The 13,829-nt window shown below is 41.7% G+C and overlaps 1 protein-coding gene across 5 annotated transcripts in view; it reads left to right on the top strand.

Moving 5' to 3' along the window:
• The window catches only part of fam13b (family with sequence similarity 13 member B), an 80,646-nt gene extending 66,884 nt beyond the window's left edge, over positions 1-13,762 (top strand). For 3 of the 5 annotated variants that reach the window (XM_039812788.1, XM_039812786.1, XM_039812787.1), the window contains exons 14-24: positions 264-335; positions 1,482-1,755; positions 1,880-2,021; positions 2,571-2,652; positions 3,476-3,664; positions 4,703-4,917; positions 5,567-5,650; positions 5,738-5,833; positions 6,521-6,903; positions 7,581-7,682; positions 9,548-13,762. In XM_039812788.1, the coding sequence (XP_039668722.1) occupies positions 264-335; positions 1,482-1,755; positions 1,880-2,021; positions 2,571-2,652; positions 3,476-3,664; positions 4,703-4,917; positions 5,567-5,650; positions 5,738-5,833; positions 6,521-6,903; positions 7,581-7,682; positions 9,548-9,671 (1,763 nt within the window). In that variant the 3' untranslated portion in view covers positions 9,672-13,762. The remainder of the gene's footprint in view (positions 1-263; positions 336-1,481; positions 1,756-1,879; positions 2,022-2,570; positions 2,653-3,475; positions 3,665-4,702; positions 4,918-5,566; positions 5,651-5,737; positions 5,834-6,520; positions 6,904-7,580; positions 7,683-9,547) is intronic. The other 2 variants (XM_039812789.1, XM_039812790.1) reach the window with 2 other exon arrangements.
• Positions 13,763-13,829: the final 67 nt, after the last annotated feature.

Here is a 13,829-nt window from a genome sequence, read left to right as displayed (position 1 = left end):
CATAAAGTTAAATATATTTGTTTTTTAAAATCATATCTGTTTCCCAAAAAATCTCTTTTGGCAGTGGTCATCCACAATTCTTTTAAATATCTAGTATGACTCAGTGAAAAACTCCATTGACTGAATGACTGTTGAAGAGTGAAGTTGTTATGAATGATTGACCTCACTGCTCCTCGTCTCCACTGTCTCTCTTCCTGTCCCTCCTCCTCCTCCTTCTTTTTCTTCTCTCCGTCCTCCTTCTTGTCCTCCTTCAATCCAAACAGCGTCACCCCCCTCACATCTCCACCTCCCTCCCATAGATTTCTCATGCATGCATCTGCAAAAAGAAGGCCAAGGTAAGTAGTTTCATATCTACCTGCCCATCCACCAGCCTACCTGTCCAGTCTTTCATCCTTTCCGTACAGCAAACTTTATTAATATATTCTCACATCTTAAAATGTGCTTTTGTAATACTGATTATAAATAAATCCCTGCATGTGAAACACTCTTCTAACACAGCTGGGGAACTCTTTCTTGCTCTCATCTTTGCTCTTCCCTCTTGCAACAGGATTATTGGATGGTTGGATGGATGGATCAGGACACTTATTCCTGACTCTACCTGGTATTAAAATCCGACCTGAGTGATCCGATCACAAGTGGACAGCTTTAATTACATGTGTTCCCACCTGGCAGTAGAATGTGCCCTCCAAATGCGTCTTGAGTGACCACTTGTGATCGGATCTAACTTCTTCGCTCTATACACGCAAATAAAACACGTGACGTGCGACTTAAGTATAGCAACTGCAGGGCACAGAGCTCTGACAACCGGGGATATACAGTAAGAGCAGGCAGTACAGGAACAAAAACACCCACACATCACCGACATTATGATAATAACATCCAAAACACACAATTCACTCTCAGTGGTTTCTGTGACATGAATACTTTGAATGAGTACGTAGTTCCGTTCACAGTTTAGTAGGTGGTCCTTAATGTGGCCCAGGACACATACGCATACTTACTGCTATAAGAATGTGGCCATGTGTGACCCAGACCATCTCCGAATGTGGTCTGATTGATGGGATCTCAATGCGTCCTGGGTGCGTTCACACCTGTACTTAGAGCTGTCCACTTGTGATCACATCACTCAAATTTTAATACCAGGTGAAAATGGGGTTTCTGCTCCTGTCTCTTTATCGTCACAACCCTTCCTTCACCCTCTCCTTTCCCCTTTTTTTCCCCTTGACTCAGCTCATTAGCATAGCGCTGACAGTCAAGACACCGTTAATCAGGCAAAGAGTGACTCAGCAGGGTACCGAAGAATATAAATTAATTTATTGTTAAATGTATCTGCTAAACAGCTCCTCCCAGGTGTTTTTTGTGTTTATCTTATGGATAAATGTACCTCTTCATTATTAAATTTGTCTTTTCTGTCCCTCCTTTACTGACTTCTGTTAACTTGCTCTGACTCTCTCCTCTCTTTGTTTCTGTCCTCTCTCCAGACCCCGTCCCCGCTTTCAAATCCTGGCAGGACGACAGCGAGAGCGGAGAGGCGCAGCTCTCCCCGCTGGCTAGCCGCATGCTTCCTCTCCCCCTGCTCCCCCTGGAGGAGGACGGTGAGGAGGACGAGGAGGAGGGAGGGCAGGAAGCCTCCCCCTCCTCTTCCCGCTCACACCCTCACCTCCTGGCACGACGCTTTCTTGATTTCGGAGCACACGGTGCCCAGCGATTCCTCCAGCAGGACCCGGACGCCATCTCACCAACCAAAGCCCAGAGGTACTATCAGGCGCGGACATCCAGCTGCAGCTTACTCACTAGCATTGCTACTAGATTGTTGTGGGTTTAAACTGTATGTATTTTTGGCAATTTATTCATCTTCATGTATCCTCTGTCACTCCAGGCCACGGCGAGCATCAGTTGGCTCCAAAGAGGCAATGAGAGGAGGAGATTCAATGACTCACCAACTCACCAAGAAGCTTCAGCACCTGAAAAAGAAAATCAAGCAGTTTGAAGAACAATTTGAGAAGGAGAGAAACTATAAGGTACAAATAGAAATTTAAAGTGACTCTAGAGTATGTACTGATTGTTTGATTATTGAGCAGTAAAATGACTTTGAACCAGGGCAAGGGGGGGACTTGTTAAACAAAAGTTGTAATGTACTTCCTGTACAAAGAAATTGTTAATAAAAAAGTGCTAATCAGAAGAAGAAGAAAAAAAAAATAAATGAACAATGGAAACCCTATCCATCCAAAAATCCTGCACTGTCAATCACTCTAATTAAGACATTTCAGTCCCTACACCTCCATCCTCCTGCTCCTCCTCCCTCCTTTAACTCGCTCTGACTCTTCTCGGTCTTCTCTCCCCGTCCCTCTCCTCTTCACTTCATATATGAACTTTATCTGATGAAATGTCAGAGTACCTAAACGTTAAAAATAAAGTGCAAGATTGTTTTTAAGACTGTAAGTCTCTGTATGTAAAAACATCAGCCAAGTGCTTAAATTAGTGTTGTAAATTCCACAGTGTTGTCATGACCTTTTCAGTGAAGCTCTAACTCTTGCTCTGTCCTCTCTCTCCTCCTCATCTCTCTGCAGCCCTCTCATGGAGACAGGGCAGCTAATCCCAAAGTCCTTAAATGGATGACCGACCTCACAAAGATCCGCAGGCAGATCAAAGGTAGAACCACTCACTCTTTTTCCTGTGTGTGTGTGTGTGTGTGTGTGTGTGTGTGTGTGTGTGTGTGTGTGTGTGTGTGTGTGTGTGTGTGTGTGTGTGTGTGTGTGTGTGTGTGTGTGTGTGTGTGTGTGTGTGTGTGTGTGTTGGGGTTAGAGTATCTGTGTGCCATCCTGATCCATGCTGCACAGCTTGACCCTCCCCGCTTCTTACCTTTGTAACATTGCATGTATGCTGGTCTAACACACACCACACACACACACACACACACACACACCGACATGCATATGCCGGGGGTTGACGTGGCTCACACATGCGTGGCTCCCACCCTTCAGTGTGCTGGTGCGTCCTTGTGAAACCACATTCATTACCTCTGCAGTGAATTCAGTAAGGTGAAACGGTGGATAAGACTTTAACTTATACATAAATAGAATGCATAATTTTGCGAATATCAAAGCATCTTGATAAAAAAGCAGAAGTTGTTGTCCTTTGATAAACTAGTGTTCCTTGAAACACAGGTATTAGAGTGCAAAATATGACATATCTGATGTATAGAAATAGTTTTCTTCATGTTGACGTGTCTCTTGTCCAGCGTTTCACCAAATTGAACAAACCCCATGACACTCGTCCACCCTCTCAGTGTGAGGTGACGGCTCTCCTTGTCGGAGAACGCAGTGGCCGAACCATTTCTCTCTCTGTTTCAAATCAAAATTGAAAACAACAATAACGCGAGCACCCGCTCTCCACTTTCCTCCCTCCTCCTCCTCCTATCGCCCAACCTACCGATTGATTGATTGATTGACTGATTGACTGATCGCCCAACCAGGACGCCAGCACCACCTTTTACCGAGAAGCACGCTGAGGCACCAGGCTTTGCTCCATTCATACAGACGCCACCATGCTCCCTCCTTCCCTTCCTCCTTATCCTCCTCCTCTATCTGCTCACCTCCCCATCACACACTCACCCCCCTGATCCACCCCTACTCAGGCCTGAGCTCTAGACCGTATCACCTCAGTAAGTACCAACCCCTCAGTAAGTAGACATTACATACATTACTGACAGTCACAATGAGGCGGCATTGTGAGAGCATATTGATTCTTTGTTTTGGTGTATTTCCTGTTGAAACCGCATGTTGGGACAAGACATTTTAACTAAAGGTATCTATCAAAGGTGTGAGGAGTAAGTAAAGTGAGGAAGAGAAGGGCAGGGTTTTATTTAATTACAGTTTTATGTTATTAACGGGGTTTTATTAATAAACAAATGTATGTTTAGGCGTTGACTATTTGTTGGGTTAAAAGTATCTGTTTTTATTTTATTGTGACTAAAACTGTACTCTAAAACTTTATACTGCAGTCATTATTCCATTGTAATCACACAAGGGGAAAGTGCTGTGGGCACAAAAAATATACATGTTCTTATTAATTAATTAACGTTCTTTATCTTTAATACCATTTTATTTAGGGTTTATAATGTTTTTACAATGAAAGAACACCACAATTTAAGTACAATCATGTTTTTTCAAACCATAGCTTTGTATGCTTTTGCAGAGGGCAAGTTGATTTACTTGAATATGATCATTTCAGAGTAACGTGATGCTTTGTCCTGAGATAATATCCAGCAGGCAGCTGTACGTCTCGGTCTGTAACCATCAGACTGACTCTGGGGCCTTTTTAAATGTCATTTTTAATGTTGTTAGAGTCAGACGCTGTAAGAGAAATGTTCAGGAAACAGTGTTTGCTTGGTGTGTTCAGGTTTCGACTGGGTGCGCTGTTCTTGTTTGGGGTGTGTGCGTGTTTTGTCTAAGCATGTTTGTCTTGCTCCTCATACTGTGACTGGCTGACTATTACCACCGCAGCTGTCTGTCAGACTCCTGCATGTCTGATTTTCCAGTGAAAGATGTTTAATATGCTGTCTGAAGGCTTAAGATTTTCACTTTCTGCAACCACTTTTCTTGTCCTGGTTCCTTCTTCTGTACTTTACCCTCTATATCTCCTCTCCTTTTGTTTCCTTCCTTCATCTCTTTTACTCATCACTGTATTCCTCCTTCCCCAGATGCCAAACACCGTGCAGAGAGTGAGCTTGGCCCCCAGACTCGTCCTCGGAGCAACACCTTACCCAAGAGCTTCGGCTCCACACTGGACCAAGGCGCTTGCGATGCAGCAGGAGAGGTGAAGGGTCAGCGTCCCACCATAGAGGAAACTCTGGAGATTATCCAGTGCAGGGTCAAAGGGAAGAGGCAGGAGGACGGCTGGCCCGATGACATCAAGGTTAGAAGATCAGGGACTGGATCAATTACTCTTGTTGATTAGCCACTGGATTCATTGAAACAATAACAATGTATTGTTGCCCTGCAACTGTGAACAGGACAAGCATTTTAGAGAATAGAAAGATAGATGGAGGGATTTTTTGGGGAGAAAGAAGTGACCGATTTTGCCTGGCATTTAGTAATCATTCCTTGCTTCAAAGACCAGACAAAACATTTATTATATATCGTTTTGGGGGTAATTGAGGTTATGGAAACAAGCTGCAACTTAATACAAAACATTTATAATAATAACTAGAAATTAGAATAATGCAAATACACATCATATAGGCATACTTGGGAGCCCCCCAAGAAATGTATGAATGAAAGTCAGAGGAAAAGTATATATGAAGTGAGCCAATATGTAGCAGAAATTACTGAGACAACAAATGTATTTGTTAGATTATCATATACAGGATCAAACTTGGACTTTTGGCATAAAACGTGTACACATTACAATAAAAATGACATATGTCATATTGTCAGCCCATTGATGCACACACAGGGACCTTGGCAGGTCACAGCAGTACATTAGTACATGCCATTTGCACAGGGTGTCACGATCAAAAGTGGTTATATCTCTATTACATGATCAACTGTGTCTGTCTCTGTAGAAGATGACCAAGGAGCAGTTGTCCTGTGAGAAGACGGTCCTTCAGAAGAACCTGCTGCACTATGAGGGCCTGCATGGTCGACCAGTAAGTTACCAGAATATCCTAAATCCTGTGAACCTGTGTAAAACGCCTGCTTACCCTTGTTTTAACCGGTTTCTCTTTTTCTCTCAGGTTACCAGAGAGGAGCGTCTGGTGGTGAAGCCTCTCTACGACCGCTACAGATTGGTCAAACAGATGCTCACCAGAGTCAGCATCACACCTGTCACAGTATGTACACATGATTACAACATTACATCTATCCCAGTATGTTAACGACATGCTCCTTAAAGTACGTAAATGTGTTATTATAGAAGTCTGTACAAAAAACATCACAATCATTATTATATCTTGTTCTTTTATTATTAGGTACATCTAGCTAAAAGTACTCCAGTCCAATACAACAATATTTTAGCAAGGTGCACTTGTACATTTGCAAATGCAACAGTCAAACAATATAAGTACATAAAATATTAACTCATATGCTCTTGGTAATGTCATTCCGGTTTTAATTGCATATTAAATAGGGCTGGGACGATATGCTTTTGTCCTGATTCGATTCTTTCATGATACATGGCTGCCGATTTGATTTGTATTGCGATTTTCATTTATTGCGTTTCTAGAAGTATTGCAATTTTCTTTTCCTTCTTTAACAAAAACAAAAGTTGAATAATACACTTCTAGAGTCAATATATCATGATACAATGCAATAATGCACATCACGTCACTCAGTCATTCTGACATTTATTTAATTTGTAAAAAAGTACATAACATGGTTTTTCTGCTTTCGGCCAATTTTAGAAATTGTCGCAAAATAATCACAATACATGTGTGCATTTTTTTCCCCCAGCCCTAACATTAAAGTAGTGCACACACACACAAACTTCTCCTGCATTAACTCCTCTCTCTCCACCCCAGGTGTCCCCCTCCAGTAAGAGGCGAACTCAGACCCTCCAGCCAATCATTGAGGGGGAAACCGCTCATTTCTGGGAGGAGATCAAAGAGGAGGAGGAGGACGAGCGGAAAGAAAGAGAAGGAGGAGAAGAAGACGAGAAGGAGGAGGAGAGGGAGGAGGAGGAAGAAGAAGAGGAGGATGAGGAGGAGGGAGAGAGCAGCGGTGGGGAGATGCAGAGCTCTGATGTCATCATGGCCGTCGACTTTGTGACGTCTTCTGACGGATCAATGAGCAGTCAGAAGCAACCCGACCGGCAGAGCGATTGTCCAATGAGCGGCAAAATGGAGGAGGGTTCGGGGAAGCTGGCGCTGGACCTGCGGCTGTCCAGCTCCAATGCCTCGTCCATGTAATAACACACACACACACACACACTTTATGTATATCCTCTTATCCTTCCTGTAAAGGAAACACCTGCGTCACAAAAAACATTACACCAAATAAAATATAAGGCTCTGTGTTTGAAATGATGGATTATCCAGTTCGGGCAATGTTGTATATTTTAAGTCAAGTTGTAAGTTTTTTTTAACTATATTAATGAATTATCAACCCTTAATTATTCAAATCTCTTACTTTGCTGACTTTGCCGACACAAGCAGGAATAATGTGAGACAGAAAGAAGAGAGTCTCTAATCTGTCTGTAAATGTGTCACAGATCTCATCGCCCTCTCACACACACACACACACACACACACACACACACACACACACACACACACACCCCTCAGGTTTGCACATCCAGGTCTCTTGCCATGATTTCAACAGCTGATCCCTAATGCCACCACAGCTCACTTCGTGCTCACACCGACCTCACTTCCTTTTCTCTCTGGACCCAATTCTTAATTTAAGGGTCAAGATTGAAACGATGGTTGTTTTGTCATTTTTGAGAACGAATGTGATTTAAAAGAATCTTAGGTCTGGCAGCCCCAAGACTTGATTCTTACATTACATTTAACTTAATTGTAAAAATTGGCAACTCATGGCAGCATGTGTAACTAGGTTCCCATGTATCTCATCATCCTCCAGGCCAGAGCTGCTGGAACAGCTGTGGAAGGCCAGAGCAGAGAAGAAGAAGCTGAGGAAGACCATCCGAGAGTTTGAGGAAGATTTTTATCAGCATAATGGAAGGTAGGGGGAAGACCGCAATTTGACCAGCGCACATCTGGGGGCAGCACTTCGATCTATGTGGGTGCAACCTGCATCATTCCATAGGTGACTGAAGGCCGTTTTACAGTCGCCGCATCCGAGCTTGCAAATGTGACGTCAAAATGACGTAGCTCTCGCTGGCGTGTCCAGAGGGCACGTACCACTCTATTTTTTTTAGCGGCATGCGACAAAGCGTAAACAGGAAACCTGAACGAGCTTGAGGGTAACCGGATGCCAGGACTGTCAGAATGACTACAAGTCTCTCTTGTAAACTTACTGGGTTAAGATGAGTTCTTTTATGGTGAATGAAAGGCGTGATCTGACCAAATAGGTCATCGAATCAAATTGAAGCACTGACGGCAATGCTGCTGCCAGTTCTGCCGTTGTTTACCTTTTTCTTCTTCTTCTAGACCATAGAAATAGCACAGTCTTTACTCATTAGCGCCACCTCTGTTCAGGAGAAGACTGCAACTAGTATTGCGACCACCGCGCGGGAGTATAAACAGTTACGGCGCTCCCATGACGTCACACTGGGGCGCGACGGGTCGGCTGCAGCTAGTATACCGCACGTTTGACGACTAGGTGATTGATGAATGCCTTGCGTTGATGGTTCACCACCACGGCATTTTGGTTGAAGCGAAATCGCAAGCATGGGCAAATGTTTGTTTAATGACAATTGGTTGGAGGACGAAAAGTATCGGGGGTGGCTGAAGAAAAGAGCCAGTAATCATGAAGCGAGGTGTGCTTTATGTGAAAAGACGATACAGCTGGGGACAATGGGCCACATAGCGATCGATTCACACATGAAAGCAGAGAAGCACAAGAAGTATGTGTCATCGCAGACAAGTAGTTATATGCCCATAAGTATCTTCTCATCTTCTCCTGTTGAACCTAGCACTTCGACCTCTCAGCCTTCCACAAGGCCGTCCACTTTATCGAGCAGTGCCTTCGGTAGCTTTGCGAATGTAGCTACACTTAAGGCCGAAATACTGTGGGTATTTCAAACCGTAAGCCGCCACCACTCGCACACCTCAAATGAGGACATTCACCTAGAGGGGCCAGAATTGAGAAATTACCTGAAGTACCTTAAAGGCTGATAGTTTATACATACACAGTTAACCATGTCTGGGTTGTAAGGCGAATCAGCACTTGGTATAAAAGTTGTCGTGTCCCTGTGTCTTGAGCGTGGCTCTGGTGTACGCTTCGCCACACCATTATGTGTCGTGTCGCGCTGAACATTTTCCTGTTTTGTTTTTTTTTTGTCGTGGTAAAGGCTTACATTTGCCTTTTTAGAGGACTTAAAAAAAAGTCTTAAAAGTAATTACATTTGCTGTTAAAAATGTGCAGATACCCTGTATAGGCATTGTTATCCAGTCTGATGTACAAGTTGCACAAAACAGATTTGAATCCACGCTGGGTCAAAATAATGACAGGAAATCTAAATTTTATTGAAATATTGGAGATAATCAGTATGACAGGTTATGTTTAGGTTATAGATTATATTATGGTGCCTTAAATCCCTGCTGTAACATGGCAAGAAGGCTGTCAGACTACATGTTCAAACAGTTCTATCTTACGGACAGTTACAGTTCTGGTATCAGAAATGTCGACTGCTGTAGTCGAAAGCATCACAGAGAATGGCATAGAGCTAGGCGAGACAAAGCCGAAATAATTCTGACAGGCTTGTCCTTCAGTCGGTTCTTTCGATATGAGACACTATTGTGTAGTCTGACCCCAGCTGTAATACTGTCTGAAGAGAACTGATAAATGTCCATTAAAACGGCCTCGGAAGTAAGCGTGTGTCATTTAGAGGACTTTTTCTGCTCTGTCTCCCTCCTCTGCCGTAGAAATGTTCAGAAGGAGGACCGGGTGCCGATGCTGGAGGAGTACAGGGAGTACAAGAGGATCAAGGCCAAACTCCGCCTGCTGGAAGTTCTTATCAGCAAACAGGATTCCTCCAAATCCATCTAGACCTGCCCTCCACAGACAACAGCTGTCACCGCACACAACAGCTCTCACCAGTGCTGCGAGGACATCCTGCCCAGGATGTCCCATTAGTCCGTCAGACGTCATGACGCCTGGGGAAGGTTTAACAAACACCTCACATTACTGCCCAGGAAGTGGAGACTCCGACTTCATGACCTCCACTTGGTGTGCTGCATTTGTGTCATGGAGAAAACAACATTAGAGTGACTTGCTGGTTCAGAGTTACAGTACAATATGTCATCATTTAGTTACAGGTCTTCACCAGTGCAGGGACATTTCCAGTTTGAGGGACTTAACCTTCATTTTAACTGAAGAAACCAAAGTAAAGTTATGGTTCTTGGGTCTGAGTTTCTGGTAGTACTTTCCAATGCCGTAAAAACTATTCCATTAGCACTGACTGGTCAAACCCGATCCTCATGGCTGCAGCTGTGTGGGGATTTCTCTGTGACCACCACAAAAATCTAATTAGTAAGCAATAAATTAAAAGAACATGATGACTGTGTTGTCTCGTGGCGTGTAAACACTACATCTCAAATGGTTTTTAATACTTAATCGCTCTAATTTGCCAAATCTTTGTGGCGAAAAAGTAAATAGCTTTTAGCTGCTTTTTGTAGTTGCTGAAAAAAAGCCCCATTAGTGAGCGATATGCATTGAAGCATTGAAAAAATCTTTGAGCAAATTTTAAGCATTTTTGATCACAAAATCAGTTAAATCATTACATTTGTTTGATAAATATATGATTATCAATATGTGACTACATATATTTATTTGTTTGTGATTTCAAAAAACACATTGGGTTCTTATGCCAAAACTCTAAGTTTAATTGTCCACTTTATAGATGACATAAAAGGTGCATTTTTACAGCGATTTTCCCATGACATGAATGCAGCACCACTACCAGTTAAACTTAAAATCACTCCCGTCAGCCACGACTGCTGCCTCGTCTGACTGCATTTCATCTGAAACATGGAGAAAAAGGAATCATTGTCTTCATCACTAACTTGACTCAAGACGTTGCACTTGTCTATTGTGTTTCGTTTCCTCTTCTTCTGAAAGAGAAAAAGACATTATGACTTTTTAATTTCAGCAAACTTTCTTTTCTCGATCTTTTTGTTCTTTGTGGTTTTTTTCCTTCATGCTGAGGAATCTTATCGGACAGCTCGAGGACTGGCATTTTAGACGCTCTTCACTCAAGACACTTCTTCTTTCTTTGGGACGTCCCACTGTGTGAAAAATCCCTCTTTTGCCTCTCTTCATGGAGTCACAGTTTCTTAAAGCAGTCTCCTTGGCGCGAGGCAATCGGTTATTTTATTCTGTCACTAATACTCTGTTTAACAACCTTCTGACTGATTTTAAAATTAATTCACAAATTTAAAAACAAGTTTTTGAGTGTATTCTTGTTATAAAAAAAAAAACTGACTTGAACTAAAACTGCTGTTCACGTTTTTTTTTTCTTGAATGAAAAAGAATATGTGTTGTATTCTGAGGAAAAAAGAAAAAAAAAGAATTGTATTAAGTCCCAGTGTGACCTTGGAGCTGTTTGTGAAAGACTGATATTCATTTTCATTTATTTCCATTCTTTAGCATTTTCTTTGTTTGTTTCTATTTTGGCAATATTTGTCAGTAAGATGTACACAAGGTTGGCCACTCTGAACTTCGTTTCCTTCTTGGACGAAAAGACGTCGCTTTTAAGTCGTTGCAAAGCGCAAGCAAGTTTATAAGTCATATGTTTGGGATTTTAATATTTCTGACGGCACTTAAAGGCAGCATTAGACTGAAGATGCTCATAGCAAACAGTCCTACTCAGATTAGGAGATTTTATGATGTAGATGGATATGGTTGTTGCAGAAATCATCTGGAAAAATTCTTCACTGCTTGTGTGACTTTTTTTCTTTGTTTTTCACTTGTCTCTTCACTTGTTCAGTTTGCGTGGAGTCGTGGCAGGGCCTAAGGGAGTAATGGGTGATAAATGCTGAGGAGAGGAGCCAGTATCTGGCCCACGTTGCTGCAGTTTCTTTGAAACCAAAACCATGTTGGCTACAGGAAGTGGCAGTACGACCAAGTTTGGTATCAGCGCAGTTAGATGGAGAGCTTTCCTGAATAGCAGCAGTCAGCAGTTGCTGTGCAGCTGGTGTGACTGTTACTGAGTAACTGATGCATCTCTGGTGGTCCTCTGGTTGAAGTTTTCTTGTAGCTGTATTGTATCGATGAGGTGCCAAAACTGCCAGTTCTGATTTTAATCACAGACAAGCAACTCAACCAACGTCTTGTGGTTAACTGTTCTTTTTCCCCTGGAACTGCTGGGTCAGTGCTAAGGCTCTGATTAGCACTCTAGCATGACGTCCACAATACTGAGGGGAGGGAAGAAGCTTCATTCCTTGGCTGTGTTTCTCTTTGGTTGAAATCTGCAGTCTCATTGAAGTTTAATTTCCTGCTGGCAGGTCAAATGAGGGCAGGAGAGGAGAAAAAAGGAGGTTGAGGGTTAATGCATGCCAACGAGCTTGTCCTCGTTTTTTCTTCTTCGTAGAGGCCATGTTGTCACGTATCAGACAGAAGTCAAGATGTCCCAGTGTGATTTGAAAAGCGGAACGAAGAAATCCCCAACTGGCGCTGAACTTAAGCTCTAGCTGGTGAGTGAGTAAATGATCAGAACCTCCTTGGCTCGTTACTTGTGAGATGTTTAAGGCCGATAAGACAAAGTAGTGCTTTTTTTTGCTGAATCATTTACCTGCCAGAATCAAAGTTGACTGCAGTCTTTTGTCTGTCAGATTGTGACGGTTTGAAAACAAAGTTTTGAATGAGTCAAGAGTTTTGTGTTTGTGAGTGCTAAGAGGGAGGGTGCGCTGGGTTTATCAGGACGGTAAAGTTTGTGGGGTTGATGTAAAAAGATGTTATTTGCACAGCATTCACAGAATGCAGCCCTGTGTTTTTTCATTTGTTAGTTCTAAAAATGACGCACTACTTCTATACAAATATAAATATGTACTGTACATAAAATTAAAAAAAATACCGAAGGAATGAATGTCAGAAATGTTTAAATTATTTAAAACATTATGTTTGGCCCCCTTTGGTTCATTATATTTGTGACACCCTGAGAATGTGTTTTTTTATTATTATAAATATTGCTATTACTATCATAACCATTATTTTGTGTGATAATGACAATAATAATCCTTTTGTATTTACTCACAAACTGTAAAACCAGCTGTAGAAGTTAGTCTGGCACTGTGTGTGGCTAATCAAACCTGAACCTGCTCTGTTTCCTGATTTATTTTTGTGGCTCTGTGTAATATAAGCTAATATAGAAGCATTACTGTAGTGAGCTTGCATGGCAAAAGAGAACATAATAGTATGAATAACATGATGCATTGTTTATATTATTTGTGCCATGAAGAAGCAGCAATAATAAAAGTTTGCGTGGAGGTTTTACAGTTTCGGGTCATAGATTATTTTGTGTGGGATCGACTTTGTGTGAATATTTGTGGTACAATATTATTTAATGTTTTTAGTCTAATTGTTTTAGCCCTGACACACATATTGTCACACACGCTCTGCTTAAACTGTATTTTTACCACTGTTGTCAGCATAATGTTTATCTTGGCGCTGCTGAAAAACCAAAATAAGAATAAAATTTGAAGGTGAACAGGGATTGAAAAGCCAGTGACAGATGTGTCATATCTGAAAACATGAAGAAATGATCAGTTTTGATGGTCAAAACGGCAACAGACAAAATACAAGATATATTTTAACAAGTCTGTAAAGTGATTTGAGTCAAGCAAGTCTTTTAAATCTTTAAAATTTAAAGGAGAAATAGTCATGTTGCTTACAGATGTGATCAGGAAAGTTAGAAATTCGATACTTCATGACATTTCTTGGACCAGACAGGTTTCTTGCTTCTTTTGGGTCATCTACATGTGATACTGTGTTTTATCACATCAATATATTGTATGTCTATAAATGTTTTCTTATTTTGTGAATGCTTTTTTCAGTTTTTTCTTCATTAACAAAAACGATGAGAAAATACAATCGGTAAACATTTACACATGAAAAATAAAATTTACAAGCTTGCCACACCAGTTCTCTCCCTTCTTGAGTCACATAAAGTAAACTATATTCTCTGCCGACCTCCCAAAATAAAGTGTT

The sequence above is a fragment of the Perca fluviatilis genome, chromosome 10 (assembly GCF_010015445.1).
Source record: "Perca fluviatilis chromosome 10, GENO_Pfluv_1.0, whole genome shotgun sequence".
In the NCBI taxonomy this organism is placed as follows: Eukaryota; Metazoa; Chordata; class Actinopteri; order Perciformes; family Percidae; genus Perca; species Perca fluviatilis.
This window is presented reverse-complemented; position numbering and strand designations above follow the sequence as displayed.